Raw genomic sequence first — 20349 nt, 5'->3', positions numbered from 1 at the left:
AATAAATGACGGTGCTGATTTTTTTAGCCAATAGACTTATCACACTGAAAACAGTGCCGAACTGTTGAGTCAAGACGCAACATGGCTGCTTGTGCAGAATTACCGACTGGGGGGTTTATCTTCGAAAATTGCCAGAGGTAAAAACATAAATATGCCTTATACGTTTGTGTATCTGTTTGCTGTTATGATGATTAACTACTTTGACAATGATAAAAATGTTAATTTCTTTTGTCATTAAATATGTTGGGTTATTTTATGGCGTGGTATTCGGACAATGAGTGAGTCGACGAAATCGAAAACTTGGGTCCGACTGAAGGGCCACCGGCTAATGTACAGTGAAGTCGGAAGTGAAAGTTCAGTTTCACTTTTATCTTCAAAGCCCATGTTTATGATGAGATCGATACTGATGGGTTAAACTGTCTAATGGAGGGATGGGAGAGCGACACGGGAATGACAGTCTATCTGAAATTAATGCATTTCCAGCTTTGCTACCAAATCATACCCATTGTCTGACTCCAAATGATCATCTTATTATTTAGTCGTGCCTCTCTCGTCCTTTTCGCCCAAGTTTGACCGGAAATCACACTGAGCGTCTTGTCATTCGGATGAGACAACAAACCGAGGTCCCGTGTGCAGCACGCACTTGCCGCACTAGAATTAAAACGAACCCATGGCAACTTAATTGTTGTCACCGGCAAATCTGTAGAAGAGATTCACTCCGGTTGTTATTCAAAAATGATATGCATATTTTTATGTACACTAGGCCTGACAAAGGGCATTGGGTTATGCTGCTGGTCAGGCATCTGTCTAACAGTAACAGACATGGTTTAGTGGATTTGTCTGAATGCAGTGACGCCTCCTTGAGAAACTGAAACTGTTATGTCAGAGAGTAATAAACTAAATCAGATCTCATTTTGTTATCATGCTCTTGCTTAGAAAAATAAAGATTTGAAATTTGTTGAAATGGTTAATCTATGTGATAACCTTGTCTGTCTGCTTGTTTTGGCTTTGAATATGCTGTTCTTGCTGTGAAAATAATGCATGCTTTGCAGCAACATTGAACTGAATCAGAGAATCTGAAAATATTTTAGTTCAGTTCTGCATTTGCATGTTTTTTTTTATTTACTAGTACTTTATCTTCTGAATGGAGTTTCCTTTGAACTTCTTGAGTTTGGCCATATTAGCACTCCTCATCCTCCAAGTTAAAGCAGACTTGATTCTGGGCTGTCCACATCTGTGGGTTCAACAACCATCCAGCTGCTTTCTTTTTCTGTGTGCACCTTCTTCCATGTCATTCTTCAGATTAGTCTGCTTACTTTTCTTTTCCCTTGAGGGTTCCACACTAGTGCTTGTCTTGTGTTGTTTTGTGATCAACACAGGGTGTGGTCAGTCAACATATTTGCTTCTCTGTTTCATTAGATATCAAGTATCATAGTTGAACTTGAAGCAGTCCCCAATTCATTGGGTTTTTTTATACCTTTATTTCAGGAACAAGTTCCTTGAAGGACAAGGCTACACGGTACCAAAGGCGTACAAAACTGGCACAACCATTTGTGGGTTGGTTTTCAAGGTAAACAGTGTGAACAGCTTTAAACTGCATGTAAAAATCAGGATTCTTTTAAACCCAGTTGAGAAACTTGTATGAGTTCGAGTATTTGTACTTTTAGACACAATGTAGGTGATATTTCTCATTATCTTTTTTTTCTTTTTCTTTTTTTTCCTATCTCTCTTTGAGTATGTGTGTTTGTAGTGTGACATTAACCCTTATTGTCCATGTCAAAGTTATATATCAGTGATGCAGTCTGTCAGAATGTTCTTCTAACATTTCCTGTGTTGTTGATATGTTTGGATATATGTAACCATAGGACACACCATTTTTGTTCTTCACTCCATAGAAAACAAGAGAGGCAAGGTCTTCAAGACTCACTTGTGATACACTTAAAAAAAATCCAAGCTTTTTATGTATCGAGTATAATTCCAAAATGTAATGTTTAAGATGAGAAAGATCAGTTTAAAGCAAATTAAGTCCCCTAGCATTAATTACAGAGTAATTTCCCTTTTTTACTATCTGCAACAGAACGTTTGCAAAATAAATAAAACTTCCATGCTTAGCAAAATAAGTTCCTGTTTGAACAAAAAATGATGATAATGACTGCTCTTGTTGTTGGATCAGAATATCAGATCAAAGTGCCAAGTTTAGAGAATACAAAAAATATAGATATAACAGTAAATGCAGTTTGCATATAATTAGGCTTCTTTTCTTCTTTTTTTTCTTTTTTTTTTTGTGCCCATCCCAGAGGTGCAATATTGTTTTAAACAAGATGACTGGAAAGAACTGAATTTTTCCTATTTTTATGCCTAATTTGGTGTCAACTGACAAAGTATTTGCAGAGAAAATGTCAATGGTAAAGTTTACCACACACACACACACACACACACAGCCGAACACCGGGTTAAAACATAGACTCACTTTGTTTACACGAAGTGAGTCAAAAAGGGCAAAGAAGGGAAAATGAATTTAAATGATAGGTCTCTCTGTCTCTGTCTCTCTCTCTCTCTCTCTCATTTTTTCCTCTCTCATTTACAATGTTGTTTTCAGCTGTTGATGTTTTGTTGTCTTTTTTCCAAATGTACTTGTGTATATAATACAATCCTGTAATGTTTCTGGTGTTGACATTAAAACAAGAAACAAAACTGAAAAAAAAAGGGGGAAGAAGAAAAAAAATCTTTGTAGGTGCTATATTTTGCAGTCGTGGTTTGTTCGAGACACCTTTGAGAAGTGCTGTAATAAAACACTACTTCATGGAGAGAAAAAAAAAACCCAAAAAACCCCAGTTGAGAAAGAAAGACTTGTGCCCTCAAGAACAATGCAGTGCTAAACCGTTGTGTATTGGGAACCCAGTTGTGTTTTCCTCATCCACTTGATTTTCCTGTTTTCATTACTGATTACGGTACATGCTTGCAGCTTTGTTATTTCTGGGACTATTTCTGGAGCTAAATTTTATTTAATATTAAACCAGAAAATAACCTGCTCTCCTAAGTATAGCAATCTAGACAACAAGAGCATAAATTATGAAATCAATCAGTGATGTGACAGTTGTTAGAAAAATCTCAGTTAAAGAAAAAATGGTGGACCAGACAGACAGCTTCGTCATTTGTACTGTTTTGAGAGAAAGCCTTCTTTTTGCATTCTTTGTTTTCAGAGAAAGCAATCTCATTTGCTAGGATTTTTAGCAAATTATAAATTTCTGTTTGTAAACACTTGTAAACCATGTTTACTCTGATACAGTAAACAGTCATCATTAATTTGTAACACATGTTGCCTAGAATCACAAATGACACAAATGTCTGAACTTGTCCCATAAATGCTATTTACTATGGCCTATCTTTTTTGTCTGTAAATTTTGATTATTTCTTCTTCTTGTTACAGTCCTTGGGAACTGGTGGGATTAGTGTGACTGCAATCTTCCCCCACCCACCTTACCAGTTTCAGGTTATGGAAGGTGAACAGTTAATGCACTGTGTGACTGTTGTGGTGGTGTGCAGGATGGAGTGGTACTGGGAGCTGACACCCGAGCCACTGAGGACACTGTTGTGGCTGACAAGAACTGCGCCAAGATTCACTACATTTCCTCCAATATCTAGTGAGTCGTGTTTTGAAAGATTGAGGGTGTGTGTGTGTGTGTGGGGGGGGGGGGGCGGGGGGGGGGGGCGGCATGCATTTGACAGTGGAAAATCCATGATTGTTTAGCACCATATGGGAAAAGCATGCATTTGACGATGGAATATCTATGATTGTTTAGCACCATATGGGAAAAACATGCATTTCACAATGGAAAATCCATGATTGTTAGCACCATATGGGAAGTTCCTAGAGAGTAAGAAAGAAAGAATTCAGGTGACAAAAATTAGATGTTTAGGCCAATTAAATAGCTCAGACAGATGGAGAAAAATAAATTTGTTTAAAAAGAAAAGGGGTGGGGGAGTGGAGTGCGAGAAAAAACAACAGGTGTGAGGAATTAAATAAGCATATAAGGTTACCTACTTTCGGGAGGTTATCGGCCGTAGTTGCTTTAGTTTTCTCCGCATAGGCGGATAGTAGTTTGCACAGGACAGAAATGTCAGACCCCTGCCGGAGTCTGCAATAGCTGGGTCACGGTAAGTATGTTATTTAAACGTAATTTTAGATAGAAAATTTCCTAAAATGGCAGCCAAAAAGAAAAAGGTTGAGGTGGTCACTATAGTGACATACGTTTACAAGGAAATTAGTTCAGATTTCCCAAATAAAAATGTTTTGACAAGAAAACCTCTGTACATACTAAAACATAAGAGAGAGTCAAACCAAATAACAGATCAAGGAGTACTGCAAAACTGCTTCTGCAGTTGTCCCAGAATAACCAGAATTTTCTTTGCAGACCTTTATACCCCAATGAATTGGATGTAATTTACTCTAATGATTTGGGTGCAATGTATACGTTTGGTATAACAGATTTAACCATTTTTGCTGCATGTATGCAAATTAGTTTTGTGACTGTTTGAAATAAAGTAACAGTTTTGATTTTATACACATTTTGAATTGTTTCTGTTCTTGTATTATGCATTGGCATTACACTTAGCACCTGCACAGTTTTATTTTCATTTCTGGTGAATGGGGCACTATTTTCTTATGTGGAAAACTGTAGGCACCTCAGGCTTGAAGGTGGCGAAGCGTCTGTTGATTTGGGATTAAAAAATTCACTCTTGGATGATAACAGTGGTCAGCCTTTAAAGAAAGTAGCAAGTGTAGTACAAGTGCTCTTATACATAAATGTTTCTGAGTTTATGCATGATTACTATTTTTTACCTCAGATTACTGTTTTCGGCTATGTCTGTTAGTATCGATACAGTTTAGGGGTAAACAAGGTATCCATGGCATTATGTTAAACAGCTGTTGAGGAGCTTGAGGTAAACAGAATTGCTAGGGCATTATGTTAAACAGCTAATCAGTGTTGCCATGGCATTATGTTAAATAGCTAACTAGCATTGCCATGGCATTATGGTAAACAGCTGACCAGTGTGGCCATGGCTTTATGTCAAACAGCGTATCAGTGTTGTCATGGCGTTACGTTCAGCAACCAACCAATGTTGCCATGGCATAATTTTAAACAGATTATCAGTGTTGTCATGGCATTATTTTGAAAATCTATCCAGTGTTGCCATGGCAATATGTCAAACAACTAACCATTGTTGCCATGGCATTCTGTTAAACAGCTTACCAGTGTTGCCATGGCATTATGTTAAATAGCTAACCAGCGTTGCCATGGCATTATGTCAAACAGCTAACCAGCATTGCCATGGCATTGTCAGACAGCTAACCAACGTTGCCATTGCATAATGTCAAACTGCTAACAGGTGTTGCCATTGCATATTGTCAAACAGCTGCTGTGGTGCTGGCACAGCGGCGGACACGGAGATGACGACGCAGATGATCTCTTCAGAGCTAGAGCTGCACCGCCTCAACACCGGCCGGCTGCCTCGTGTCTGCACTGCCAATCGACTGCTGAAGCAGCTGCTCTTCAGGTGTGGTGCAGTGCACTGTTGGAGTTCTTTGTTGTAGGTGGTGGGTTGTGTGTGTTGTTTGGCCCAGAATTTTGGGACATTGTTTTCAGTATTTCAGTGATGAAGGTGGTGATTAAGATGCTGCTATTAGGGTCCTTGTAGGATTTTGACAAGTTGCCTACATGGATAGGTTTTTACTGGAGCATTACCATGTGGGCAGTAACGGAAAACAGCAATACCTGTGAACGGGTGGGATGAGATAAGCAATTTGGAAATAACATCACTGAGAGTGAGAGCATAATTATATTTCACTAAAAGTAAGCTCATTGGCAGCAGATGTTTAAAGTCTGCTCACAGCTCCAGAGGCATCACTGGAAGCATGACAGACAGCATGGTTGTGGTTTCAGGTACCACGGGTACATCGGGGCGGCTCTGGTTCTGGGAGGGGTGGATGTGACCGGCCCTCACCTGTACAGCATCTGGCCCCATGGCTCCACTGATAAACTTCCCTTTGTCACCATGGGTATGTGCTTCCGCTTTTGTCTGTAGTTTTTGCTAGTTGCAGTTTGATAATTATATAGTGCCAGTCCTTGGTCACAGACCAAACTTTACAGGTCACTTGTGCAACAGGCTGCCTACCTGGGTCTCAGACTTACAGCTCATCATTCACTTCCTGTCATTCAAACATCAGTCATGCATACACACAGGTGTGTGCAGGTTTATTGCAACAAAAGTTACTATGTTTGTAGATCGGTTTATGGGATTGTGCACTGGTCTGTGGCCTTGAAATTACATGGACAGGATTATTATGTTGTGGGTTCCTAACCACTTCCATCAACTTTTTGTGTCGGGTAGGACATTGGCTTCCATGGTCCAGTTTGTAAAGCGATTTGATTCTGTTGATTGAATGGTTTGTGAAGCATACAGTGGCATGGTGCAACCAAGTCATGCTCATCTGACTCTCATCTGTAACTAGTTCAAAATTGTCACTCACAGTTGTACTTTTTGAGAATATAGATTGTGTGTGATATCACGTGTATGTATTTTTCTACCTGTAATTCCATAAATATGATCAGTTACTTAAAAAAAAGTTTGATGTTTGTTCATCTTAATTACATCTACATTTACAGGTTCTTGTTGTACCTGTCACTCCATCAGTATTCCTGTCAGAGCAGATGTGTGCATGTTGATCAGTACGGACATGTGCCCAACACCCAGTATCCTGTGGATGCATTGATCTCTTGGATGTGTATTTGTGATGTAGGTGCATCATATTCTATGTGATGTTTTGTTTTCAGGCTCTGGATCCTTGGCTGCCATGGCTGTTTTTGAGGATCGTTTCAAACCAGACCTGTCGGTAAGTACATGCAGCACTGTTTCACCAGATACGATATGTTGTCTCTTTATGCCTTTCAGTAAACATGTTCATATTTCTTTGTGTGAAATTTGTCCGCTAGTACTCTTCTTTACAGAGAAGATGGATAGAAGACTGGCGTCACCTGTAGATTATTAAAAAAAAAAACTGATCACAAAAGGAAAATGGTTTTGCAATCTAAATCTGAAACTTCAGTTTGCCTTTCTTGTTATGAGTGGATAAGCTGGACTTCAAGATTTAAAAAAAATTGAGGGGTAGGACAGATAACCAACCATATGTTATGATCCACAAGCTGGTTAATTGGATCAAGTGGACAAATGAAATGTCAGAAAAATAATCAAAAGCATTAGATTTTGGATTGAATAAGGCAAAGGACAGCATCACAGGATTGGAGTTTCAATTTCTCAGGAACACACCACATTTGTACAAATCCATAAGCGCCACACATCTCGTCATATGCCTGGCGATCAGCGTAACCCAGCGTGCTTGACATTTGACAGTTTTGTTCAATTATTCCACTTCATTGAAATGAAGTGATTTTCATCATTTTGTCTTTTTCCAGCGGGATGAGGCCATGAAGCTGGTGCGCGACGCCATCGCTGCTGGTATCTTCAACGACCTTGGCTCCGGCAGCAACATTGACCTTTGCGTTATCACCAAGGACAAGGTGGATTACATCCGCCCCTATGATGAGGCTAACAAGAAAGGAGTCCGGTGAGTGTGTGAAAGTTGTTAAAAGAAATCATTTCAGCATTTAATGGTATTGCCTGCAGTGTGTAGAATTATTGTGTGAAATGAGCCAGCAGGACAAAGGGGAGGTTACCTACTTCCGGGAGGTTATCGGCCGTAGTTGCTTTCGTTTTCTCCGCATAGGCGGATAGTAGTTTGCACAGAACAGGAATGTCGACCCCTGCCGGAGTCTGCACTAGTTGGGTCACGGTAAGTATGTTGTTTAAACTAATTTTAGATAGAAAATTTCCTGTCTTTGTCGTAAATACTTGGTATCTGTTTCTGTGTGACTTACAAGTTGTGACAACTCATCTTAATTTGAGAGAACAGATTTTTTTTTTCTTCTTCTTATAATGCATTTGTGACACAAACCAAACAATGTAATGACAGTCCTTTGCTGAGGCATTGGACAATGGAAGAAAGGGATGTTGAGTGAGAGCGAGGAAACTGGTTGCATTTCATTTAAAAAATGTCACCCTATGACTTGTGTTTTTCGATTGCCTATTGCAGCAGCTGATGGCTCTTTGCCAGACGCTCCCATTTCTCAGTGCTGTTTTAACTCTGTGCATGTCCGATTCTTGCCTTTGGTGTTGCAGGCAAGGCAAGTACCGCTACAACAGGGGCACAAGCGCCGTCCTCAGCACAGAGGTCAAGAAGATAGACCTTGAACTTGTGGACACAGTAGTACGGCCAGTTCCCATGGAAACATAATTGCATCATCACTATCTAGTTTTCTGATTTCAGTGAATAAGTCACCTTTTTTTTTTTCTCCACTGTTTTCCAAAGTAAGTATGGGGGGATTGTAAGTATGCTTTACACACTGTCAAACAGGATTTTGAATGGATAGTCAAATGAACTTTGAAATGCCAGCATGGAGTAAAAGGGCACAAATGTTCTCGCACTGGATATTAATATTCAGTACTACTTGAACCTGGGTTTTGTGCACCAGTTTCAGATTATTGAAACAAAGTGCATATAGAAAAAGAAACGCCATTGTTTTCCTGCAATGCGGAAAGAACAGATCTTCAAAATCTCAGAATTTTTCAGTAAAGGCATACCACAGGTTTTCAGATTGTTTGGTAATTGTGGTTTGGTTTTGTAACACATTGTATTGTATTTGTGACAAAAGAATAAAGTGTTGCTTGAAAAAGTGAAGAAGGCATGCTGATTTGTTCATGTGTGATGCGGAACTTATCAGATTTGGAACATGCTCATGGGAACTCTTTTAAATGCAGTCATTTTGTCCACCTTGGTGAAAACACCAATCTGCACCCATCAGGTATTAAAATACCTGGAAATTTTACTGTCACACCACATAATGTGCAAATCCTTTTCATTCAGAGATGGAGAAATGAGGAAAGGTTGAGTGGAGCTGTTTTGGAAAGAGGCACTTGCCTCTGCTTTGCTGTAGTACTTGTCTGTTTTCTACTTGTCCTTTATTCTTTTTCCTGCAGTAAACGTTCTTGTCCTTTTTTTGCGTGTGTGTTTTTGGGGGGTCTAGTCTCTCGTAGTTTATCTCTGCTGCTCATTTGTGTATTTTTGCAACAATGGATCTATACAGAGCTGTATCATGCATGTCTGAGTGTTTCTAAACCTTCATTTCATCTGCTGGAATTGAGTGGCAAGGATAAAAAAAAATAAATAAAAAAGGACCATACAGCTAGCCCACACTTTCTTGCAGGTTATCGCCTTCTCACACATTAAGTCAATGTGGCTGGGGGAGGGCTTGAGAAAGAGTGGGATTGTGAATAATGCTGTTCCTCTGCCATACAAAACTCCACTTGCTAGAAAGCATGGGTGTGGCCCACACTTCCTACCAATGCAACAGAAAGCTTGGTTAGTCCCCTTATTTTTCATTATATACTGTTTCTTGTAACAAATCACTATGAGAAAATGAGAGAAAGAAGAGAGGTGGGGAAATGATAAGTGTTGGGTTGCAAAGAAGCATGGGTTATTACACACTTGCACAAACCAACTTCAGCATTCCCCATCATCATAACTGACACCCAGCACACATGGAGCACTTCATGTTGAACCAATTTAATGACATTTACACTGATGATACAGCTAAAACTCAAACCATCAATGTGAACACTTCTTTTCAACATAAAATCGTTTCATCTCTTCTCTTTGTTCGTCAAAGCCTCGACACGAACCAAACCACACTCACTGAAACATACAAAATCTCTGGCATAAACAGGTGTTCTTTTTGCCTTGAGAGCACGTTTCAGTCTTAAAGATAGTTTCACAGACAACTTGGACTTCAGCTGATTATCTGTCCTGGTAGCGATGAAGAAAGGTGAGAGGAATTTAACTGAACACTGTGTTGAGTAAGGGGTTAAGAGGAATACACCAAAACCCATTGCATGGCTGCATAGTTTCACACTATCAATCCTTGGATCTCACCACAAGCACAGCCCAAATGATGATAAACACATGATTTTATAATACACGTTCTTATCAAAGGCTTTGACAAACAACAGGTTATTCAAACTGTGAAAGAAATGTCACGCCAGCAGGTTTTTATGCAGGCATTCCCTTTCACCGCTGCTGCCTCTGAATACCTTCTGTCCATGGACCCACCCGTGTGAGCAAGTTCAGACAATACATGACAGAAAATTGACACACTGGCCAATGGGTGTGGATGTGGATTTAACACAAGTGTCTGAAGCCCCAGCACAGCGGCAGACTATTGATCCACCAAGGAGAGTACTGGGCAAGTAATTGCATGCCTGTATTGATCTACTTTTATTTTTAAATGTCATACTACTGAATGTGCATGCATATACAAGTGTATGTGTGTGCTCTGGAAAAAACAAAACAAAGAAGTTTACTGTGACAGCTGAAAAAAAAGTGATAGATGTGGACATGCTTGAAACAATATACTAATAATCACCCCATAGTGGTCGAGATGGTTACAATAAAGGGATTGGGTGGGAGGGAACACAAAAAGGTGCTACCCTACCATGTAGGTACTAGCAGCCAGTAAACATGTAAACTTGAACATACACCGAGATACAGCGAACCTATGGTGCCTAAAATTTTTTTTTTTTAAACCTAGTAATTTACGAAGGAAACAGTATGGAAAGCAAGCAATTTCCTGAACACCACATCCCTAGAAGAATGCTGCTCTACACATGGTTCAAGCATATCAGTCTGTTTTCTTGCCACACACCTCTGTAAGCAAATCTCTTCCACAGAGTTAAATGGAATCATGAAAAATATTTCAACTCCAACAATGACCATCTTTCATTGTAAGGTCAGGGAAAATCTCTGTCCTCCCATCCATTCCATCTCAATGGCATCTCTCTCCCATGATTTCTTCCTCAAAACTCGCACGCACAGTGATGATGATGGAGATGTTTTTTCCCCAGCCGCCAATACAGCACCCAATCCTAGGACCAATGCCTGCATGATTTACAGGCCTTTCTATACAGCGCCATGATTAAACTTATTTTCCAAAATCAGCCTCAGACCATTCAGACTGCTGAAACGGATGAACATAAAGCAGGATGCAAAACATCCATACTTTGGAACAAACAATACAAAAACAGACATCCAAGCTGAACCAAAAAATTAACAAAAAATCATTAGGGTGAAAATTCAACGACAAATCAACACCATCACTGCACATCACTACAACATACTATTGTTCAGACTTGTTCCAAGAAAACCATTTGTTCTGCAAAGTAACGCTGATAATGACAAAATCAATGACAGATGAAAGGAAACAATGGATTGGTGGGATTTTTTTTTTAAATTTAATGTTTTAAAAACTTTTTTTTTCTTTTTTCAATAAATAAGTAAAGATGTGAACATTTTCAAATATCTGAGAACACAATACTCCTCTCTTTCTCCCTATCCTTTCAAAGAAAAATAAAAACAAAATGTGTTACAACTTACATTATACTTACATCCTCAAAACACCCAGACCTGACACTGCTGCAATGTAACATACATTGTGTACACACACACACACAAACTCTAACAGATAGCAGAATTAATTTGAGCTGCGCATCTTGCCATTACACAAACTTCTAAAAATAACTTTTTTTCTTGAAAACATCAAGACCAACATGATCTTTCCTTCTGCACAAAACTGAAATGGAGGGTGACATTCTTAGTAACTATGAGGCATCCATATTCATGTTGTGAAAAAAGCCCTAGGATTACAAACTGACATGCTATTATACAAATTACACACACACACACCAACAACAAAAAAACAACAGCTGAATGTGGTATACAGAATAAACTAAATAAAGAGTTTGCAGGTCTCCTAACTTTAAAAGGTGTAACTGAACTACATTTATGTCATTAATCTGTAGTTTCTGGTTTGATCCATGACAACTTGTCTTTCCATAGAAACACAGCAGATAACCACTGCAGCAATCTGTCCAGCCTTCCTCACACACACACACACACACACACTGGCAACCCAAGACCTGCAGCAACATTAATACCAATGCACTCTTGTACTGATGTCTTTAAGGACTGCAATGAGATAAAGAACTGCACTTATCTCTTTATTAGGAAAAATACCTGAAAAGAGATAAAGTGATCAGACAGCAACCTGATACTTCAGAACAAAAACAAAGCATGCTCCTTTTTCTATTATCTCACAGACCAGACCAAGTACATACACACAACCATTCACACTCAGCACAATCCAAGCATTGAGTCATCAATAACATTTCACATTTTAATCAAATCTCCACACTGTAAACACAGCTTTGTATCAAATGACATGAAATGGAAAGTTTTTATGCAGATGTTATCCATTCATCAAACATTACAAACCTTCATAACCACCAAAAATTGTTTTGTCTAAAACCTTCTGCATACACACTACCTTTAAGAGCCGAGTATAAAACCATGACTAAAATGAACAAAAAGTAATACAATCGGACCACAACCATCTTTAACCCACCCTCCCCACCCCATATTCCAATTTTTCGATTCTAGATTTTGACAAGAACATCAAATCTGCTGACAAATGTCAACCTAATTTGTTGACAGTGTCAAGCGGAGTACAAAGGCATTTGACAAAAAAACCAGCAAAAAAGCAAAAAGAAAAAAGTTGCCTTCGCTTCATAGGAATGTACATCTATCCCACGAAACAATAGCATCCACTGACTGAATTATCAGAATGAAAAAGAAACAAAAAAATCAAACATGAAAGGAAAGAAAAAAACAGCTCATTTCTTAAAAGAATGCAAAAAATAAAAAAGAGAAGAAATTTGATAAAGGTTTGGAGCGACATGTAGAGGGGTACAGAAACATAGTGCCACAAAATGAAACAACAAGATGTAAAGACAAGACGGGGAGGGGGGAGGGTGAAAACCCAAAACCAGACTTATCTCTTGCCGTCTGGGTGTGGGCGAGCTTGGCAAAAAGACTTCAAGCCACTCATGCCATTACCATGGGTTGCCTTGGTTACCAAGGCATTACTCAACGGATAGCTGTGTTGGGTGAGCACCAGACCTGGAAACAGAAAACAAAAATTCTGTCTGGTTAGGACTTGTGTGGCACAGGACCCTTCTTTCTTGTCAACAATGGGAGGGGTCAAATCTATTATCAATGTAATAGAATTAAATAAAACAGAAAAAAATCAAAATAATAAATTTCTGAGGGGTGAAAAAAGATTCACATTGATCTGGTGTCAGATAAAAAGGACTCTGTAGGACCAATCAATATTTTTGTTCGTTTTCCCCAAAATTATCTAAGCTTGTCACCAATCTTAACATTCCTTTTGTTTTTCCCTCCTCTCCTAATTCTCCTTACACCATCTGATGACCTCCCTTTATAGGGTCCACCAACTTTCTCTCCTCACGAACAAGTGTGCTGGAAGGAAGCTCTTGCCTGTTTCATTACACCCATCAATGCCTCCTGTGTCAGCTTCCAGTCCTTTACAAAATATGAAAAAATCAAGAAATGCTTTTTATTTTTCATAACTTGATGGTCTCAACAACCACTTGTTAAAAAACTGGACTTTTTTTCACTTGAGTCTGGTGATTTGAACATAAGGCACTGTCTGGTAAGGTGTGGATATTTTTCCCCCCGCTCTAACAAGGCTACAGACACACAGACCCTTTAGCGCCTTTTAACCCAAGTGAACAAATGGTTTGCAGAACACGAAATAACCAGGAGACATGTCTGTCAACACCTACCACTCATCATACACATCCGTTACACCCTATGGATGTGAAATTTTGAACAGATTGGTGGAAACCCTGCTTGTTACCATAACCCTGATAAGTCACTAAAATCCTAATCAGTAAATCTTAAGAGCTTAAAACCCAGCTGATAACAACGTCACTTAAAACCTGTAAATCTTAAGGATTCAAAACCCAGCTCATTCTTGGCACCAAAGCTGCAGTGAACTTTTTACCCCAATGACCACAAATTACCATCCCAACATCATCACCACGTAAAAGCTTTTTGAACAAATAGGAAACAAATCTGAAGTAAATATGCATCATTGACTTCAAAGGACAATCTCTTTGCTGGTTGTGTATTTGAAAAATCACAAAATCAATGGCAAACTGACTTCTGGAAGACTGATCAATAATAGTTCATCTCAGTTTTCAAAGTAATTGGGGAGTATTTTCAACATTAGCTTGAAAAAATATCTCTCTCCAAAATACTGGTTTAAAAATGAACTTCAAAAATTAAAAAGCCTTGAACAAAACTGAACCAGCCTACCAGGACTTCAGAAAAAATGGGAGGGGGGGGAAAAAAAGTACTTACCTGCTGGGTCTTTGAAGACTTACCTTCGTGAACCAGGCTGGCACACATTTGAAGGTATGCTTACATCTCATACATATATAACAAAACATTGCACACAATACCACAGATAATAGAGCATACCATGACCTTTGCATGTATGTATGTAGCGAGAACGTGTCCAAGATAAAAAAAAAGAAAAAGTAAAAGCAACAGAGTATGTGTGAGGAGAGAAAAGGGAAGGGAGCTGGGAGAGGGAAAGAAGGGTGTTGCTGAGAAAAGCTCTGTAGAATCCAAAAGGCACAAAAAAGATTTTTAAAAAAGAAAAACCTTCACCACCACCACCCTTTACCCACCACCATTCTCACATTTAACCCCCACACCCTCCTGCCCCAACCCCCCAACCAAATATTTTGGTCAGACATATTAATCACAAGGTCACAGGTCAGAACCTCGGCAGTCACCTGAAAGACAACTGGAGCGTCTGACAGAGGCGACTACTGCTTGTCCCCTGTGCGATGCAAAATCAACACACAACACAACACATACACGCAGCCCTTTCATTCTGACACAAGGACATGATAAATGCAACAGAATTACCTCATTTTCACAAATCAAAACAAACACAAAATTATTATTAATCAATGAATAAAAAAACTGAACACAAAATCATGACTGAGGTCAGTACATTACAAGCAACACACAAAAAATCATCCTACAACAATCAAGCAAGCACAATGTGTCAAGTTATTTTCATTTCATGTTTCGATCGTGTTGTCATGACAACGTGGCTGAAATAAGGATCATGATAGGAGGGGGGTGAGGGGGATGGTGGGGGATTGGGGTAGGAGATAAGAGGGCCTAAAAAAAACCAACACAGACTTGAAGTGGATAATGGTATGGGGTGGGGTCTTGTGGGGGAACATTATGGAGACAATGCATTCAATGTCAAAGGCATGCTGAGGAAAGAATTACACAAGCAGTGAAAACTTAACCGCAGATAGAATTGCTACTGATAATACTGAAAACAAACCATTACACAGTATCTGTCTGCATGGAGATCTCAAGAGCGCTACACATTAACCTGTTCATTTACGCATCGGAAACGAGTCAAAGTGTCATTCGTTAGACAAGAGCAGAAGAAGACAGAAGAGATTGTACACATTTGTGCATTTTTTGAAGTCATGTCACAGATTGCACAGAACCACTTCAGAAGGAAAATACAATACACTGATCAACATTTTGGCATGAACAATTCATGGCAGCAAGGCATTAAGAAAAAACCTCACAAACGAACATGAGGTTTTGATACATGGCACATCACGTCACCTGGTATTCATGTCATTTTCAAGTATTCTAGAGCTGTATGTTCAAACTTTTTATAACAATAAACGGCATGGCAAATCATGAATACATTATGTTCAGGTTAATACCGCACAATTGCATGGATCAATGCAATACACTCAAAATATGCTAACAGAAAATGATATTGGTGCAAATCTTTATCAATAATACCAAGGGTAGAAAATCATCAAAAGCAAACTGTAGAATGACAAGTTATGCATGCTAAATAGCTATTTTCATTTTCAATAAATCTCATTCTGCCCTGGATCTGAAATCAAGTCATCATACTTTCAAATTTCGTTTGTTTGTTTTTTTGTTGTTGTTTTTTTTTTTTTACAGACAAGGTGTTGAAATTTCATATACAAGTTCCAAAAGAATACGAGAAGAACATTTAAAATTTCTTTTCAACATGTCAAAATCATGTCATCATCAACACTGCATCCATTTTAAAAATCATCATTTTCCAAAGGAGGAAAAAAAAAAAAAAAAAAAAAAAAGAGATGAAAATCAGGTTTACACTACCAGCCTGAGCCCATGACGAACTGTAGCCATCTCTCCGCGACCAATACCACACCCTGACACGGCTTTTCCCCTTCGACTCAACGGTGTGCAGTCTTTCGCCAGAAACTAAAATATATCTTCAAGACAGCATTTTGAGTAGACACAATGCAAGGCAACAAGCAACATGTCACATCAGAAAAATGCAAACGCTTAGTTCACCAATCACATGGCATTTGATTTTTTTCCATAAATCCTTTGAAAAGTGATTCATGTAACTGAAGTTTTGCTAAATGCCAAACACTCAAAGAATCATCAACTGAAGTTTTGCTAAATGCCAAACACTCACAGAATCATCAAGTAACATTTCTGCAAGCCCTACTCTTTTATGCCCCAGAGCAATGTATTAAATTATACTTCTACCATAAAATACTGACAGAAAGATCAAATCACATTTCTGTAAGCCCTGGTCTTTGTGCCCTAGAGCAAAGAAGTAAATGAAATTCATACCATTATATTCCTACAGAAAGATCAAATCACATATCTGTAAGCCCTTATCTTTTGTGCCATGGAGCAAAGCATAAATAAAATAAATTCAAACCATTACATTCCTACAGAAAGATCATATCACATTTCTGTAAGCCCTAGTCTTTTGAGCCCTGGGGCAAAGAATAAATGGAATTCACACCACAAAATACCGAAAAAATGATCCATTCACATATCTATAAGCCCTAATCTGCCCTGCAGCAATTAATTATTTAAAATTCACACCATTAAATTCCTGCAGAATAATCAAATCACACAGTAATCCCTCCTTACCTTTTCTGTCATAGAGTGAATAATTCCACATGATCAAACACTAGTAGGATCATCAAGACACATTTTTTCCCTTCCTATAGCAATCATATTAAAACCCCTGACATTTTTCAACCTTCAGAAAAGAAGTGAAAGCATTCCATATTACTCTGACAGAATAATGAACTGACATGAGAAAAGTTTTGAACCATTCCTACTGACTAGAAAACTGGTAACACCACATAATTTTAAAGAGAAAGAAAAACATTCTTTTATAACCTGGCTACTATTTCAATCCTACTACTTACATCACACACTCAGCAGATCAATGAATTATGCTTCCTAGGACCCTAATGAATTCTGCCTCCGAACTTACAATCTTTACTTTAAACTGAAAAGCAGCTGTCATCATGTTGTGAAATAATGCACCAAATAAATAAATGAACTCACCCTTAACAGTTACAATAGAAGAAAACAGCAATACAAGTGCTGAACTGGGGAAACCACACTGATTTACCATGCCTGTCTTCATCAAAGGTCGCTTCCTCTTTGTCATGTGCCAGTTAGCTAAGCCTAAATCACGTGAGACATGTACTGGGAAAAGGAGGACAGAGAATCTGATTGCGATAGCAGACAATCTAAGGGTTAGTACTCAACAGCTCTAAACAACTGAAAATCAGTGGACTTGCTGCATAGAATTATAATGCTTTTGGAAACAAAAAGGTTTGTGGACAGTCGGTGAAGCTAAGTTATAAGAGCTTTTTTTCTTTTTTGCTGTTGTTGTTGTAAACACAAGGGAGAAAAGAAGTGAAACAACAGGGGGAATAAATATAAAGATATATGCATGTATAAAGAAGACACCAACGAAACATGATCAACATAATGTCTAGACACATTGTCAAGAAATGTGCTCTTTCAAACCTTACTTGGAGCCCCACAAGGAAGAGGACGATCAGAGGCTTGTTTTGTTTTTTTATGATTAATTTCTATCACAAATGCACAATAGCTATCTTCATGAACCCAAATCTTTTCAAAATTTCAAAAATTTTAATATTTTTAACCAATCCCTTCCAGCATGCTCATTCTGACCTAGCATCATTCCTGTTCAATTTTGAAACCCACCTCAGGTGCTAGCAGGACAGTAATATCCATCCATCCCAGAAAAGCAGGGATAAAGGACTAGTCTGACACTACTACACTAACACCACCAGAACATCACCACTACCACATCAGGACGCGCTGCTAAAAATGCTACTTTCAATATGTTAGTGGTGTCGTGTTGATTTAGACTCCCATTCTGACAGCTAGTTTGGCTTTCGACCAGAACCATCCATGCACCAACATATTTTAGATATTCTCCGCAACCAATCCTAACCAGCAAAAAATTCTGTTCTTCACCCTATCTCTGCGCCCCTACTTTCGCCAGACCTGTGCAATAGATAGCCCTCTTCCCGCGAGGTGGCTCCAGTGGCAAAAAAGACAAAAGAGACAAACAAAGATAAAAACCCAACCGGGCGTCACGCTACACACACACACACACACACAGCCCTACCCTGTGCAGTCTGGCTTACCTGGAAGCCTGGTGGGCACCCAGAGGTGTGGCGTGACGTCCCTCACTGTGCAGGCTGCTGGGGCTGAGCGGCCACCGCCCCACCTTGGGCGGCTTGGGCCTGCTGCAGGATCATATTGGCCTGGTGGTACATGCCCTGCTGACGGTAGTACTCTGCCCATGCTGCGCTGTAGTCGGGCTGGCCAGTCTGGGGGTTGATGGCGGGGGCGATCGATGCTGCAAAGAACAGGTGACGTTTGTTTATCATTGCTGCTCTATCCAACCAACCATACAGGGCCAATACGTCAGTCAAATCAGTGTAGTTGACATTTGTTTGTTTATCCTTGCTGATTACACGGCCCACCAACCTCACAGGACTGATATGTCAGTCATATCAGTGTAGTTGACCTTTGTTTGTTTTGTTTATCATTGCTGTTTACACAGCCCACAAACCATACACATCAGTGAAAAATAAGAGGTAATTTTGATGAAGTTTATAATCTCATAAATTGTATTGGTCTTGAAAATACAATGGTTTCTGAGATGATCTGAATCAAAACAGTATATAAGTCTGTGCTTTCCTAGATCCTGAATCAAAGTCTGTACAAAGACCCTGACTACATGACAGAAGTGCTAAGGCAAATCAGAAACTAATACAAACAAGTACAGTAAGACCATATCTACATATCTAAAGAGCCAATGCAATCTTGCCTCCTAGTGTGAGAGTCACAGTCCATCACCAAAGACTTAAGCTGCAAATGAATTCCCACTGTAATACTAAAAGAAACCATTGATCAACCAGCTCTCACTCTGCTGTTGGCCCAACTGTAACCTCATGTCAATCTGGGATATAAACCACCTAAAATTACCAATGTACCACCCTTGGCCTGAAACAGGGCAGTACGTGCGACAGTCATAAACAATACAACAAAGCACAGCAGTACTCACAGGGCTGAGCGTAGGTCTGGCCAGCAGTGGCAGCTGGCTGTTGGGGCTGTTGCTGGGGGGCAGGTTGCTGTGGCTGTTGCTGCGGGGGCTGCTGGGCTGGGGGCTGCTGCTGCTGTTGCTGCTGGGTGTACTGGCCGTACTGACCGTAGCTGGCGTAGTACTGGGCGTAGTAGGCTGCCCAGGCTGCAGCATTGGCATCCTGGGCCTGCTTGTCAGCTGTGGCGTCTGCAAAGGTCAGGGCTGGGGGTCTGAGCATGAGATTCTGTGTTTTGTGCCATGACTGAGGAAGAATTACTGATCACCTGAGCAAGTGATGCTATGTTGTTTATGCCATAACTGTGAGGGAGAATTACTGATTACCAAAGCATGTGATGCTATCTTGTTCATGCCATGACTGCGCGAAAGAATTACTGATTACCAAAGCATGTGATGCTATGTTGTTTATGCCATGACTGTGAGGGAGAATTACTGATTACCAAAGCATGTGATGCTATGTTGTTTATGTCATGACTGTACGGAAGAATTACTGATTACCAAAGCATGTGATGCTATGTTGTTTATGTCATGACTGTACGGAAGAATTACTGATTACCAAAGCATGTGATGCTATGTTGTTCATGCCATGACTGTGAGGGAGAATTACTGATTACCTGAGCATATGATACTATGTTGTTTATGCCATGACTGTGCGGAAGAATTACTGATTACCTAAGCATGTGATGTTATGTTGTTTATGCCATGACTGTGCAGAAGAATTACTGATTAACTGAGCATGGATATACAAGTTATGCCATGGCTGTGTGGAAGAATTAGTAATTACCTGAGCATGTGCTATGTTGTTTATGCC

The 20349-nt window shown here is 39.4% G+C and overlaps 2 protein-coding genes across 7 annotated transcripts in view; one reads left to right on the top strand and one right to left on the bottom strand.

Annotated features, from left to right (window-relative positions):
• The first annotated feature begins 5 nt into the window (after positions 1-5).
• On the top strand, positions 6-9115 carry LOC143275719 (proteasome subunit beta type-7-like). The gene is made up of 8 exons (XM_076579992.1): positions 6-137; positions 1489-1570; positions 3547-3644; positions 5419-5559; positions 5946-6061; positions 6837-6895; positions 7476-7627; positions 8239-9115. The coding sequence occupies exons 1-8, from the start codon at positions 82-84 to the stop codon at positions 8351-8353; spliced, it is 819 nt and encodes a 272-aa protein (XP_076436107.1). The 5' UTR covers positions 6-81; the 3' UTR covers positions 8354-9115.
• Positions 9116-9666: 551 nt separating this feature from the next.
• Positions 9667-20349, bottom strand: part of LOC143275929 (far upstream element-binding protein 1-like) — a 42516-nt gene continuing 31833 nt past the window's right edge. For all 6 annotated transcript variants that reach the window (XM_076580276.1, XM_076580271.1, XM_076580273.1 and 3 more), the window contains 3 exons: positions 19503-19727; positions 18577-18791; positions 9667-13126 (listed from right to left, as the gene is read on the bottom strand). In XM_076580276.1, coding sequence (XP_076436391.1) covers positions 18619-18791; positions 19503-19727 — 398 coding nt within the window. In that variant the 3' untranslated portion in view covers positions 9667-13126; positions 18577-18618. The remainder of the gene's footprint in view (positions 13127-18576; positions 18792-19502; positions 19728-20349) is intronic.

Source organism: Babylonia areolata, chromosome 31, assembly GCF_041734735.1.
Source record: "Babylonia areolata isolate BAREFJ2019XMU chromosome 31, ASM4173473v1, whole genome shotgun sequence".
NCBI lineage: Eukaryota > Metazoa > Mollusca > Gastropoda > Neogastropoda > Buccinidae > Babylonia > Babylonia areolata.
Note: the sequence above shows the minus strand (reverse complement) of the source record. Positions and strands in the feature narration are given on the sequence as shown.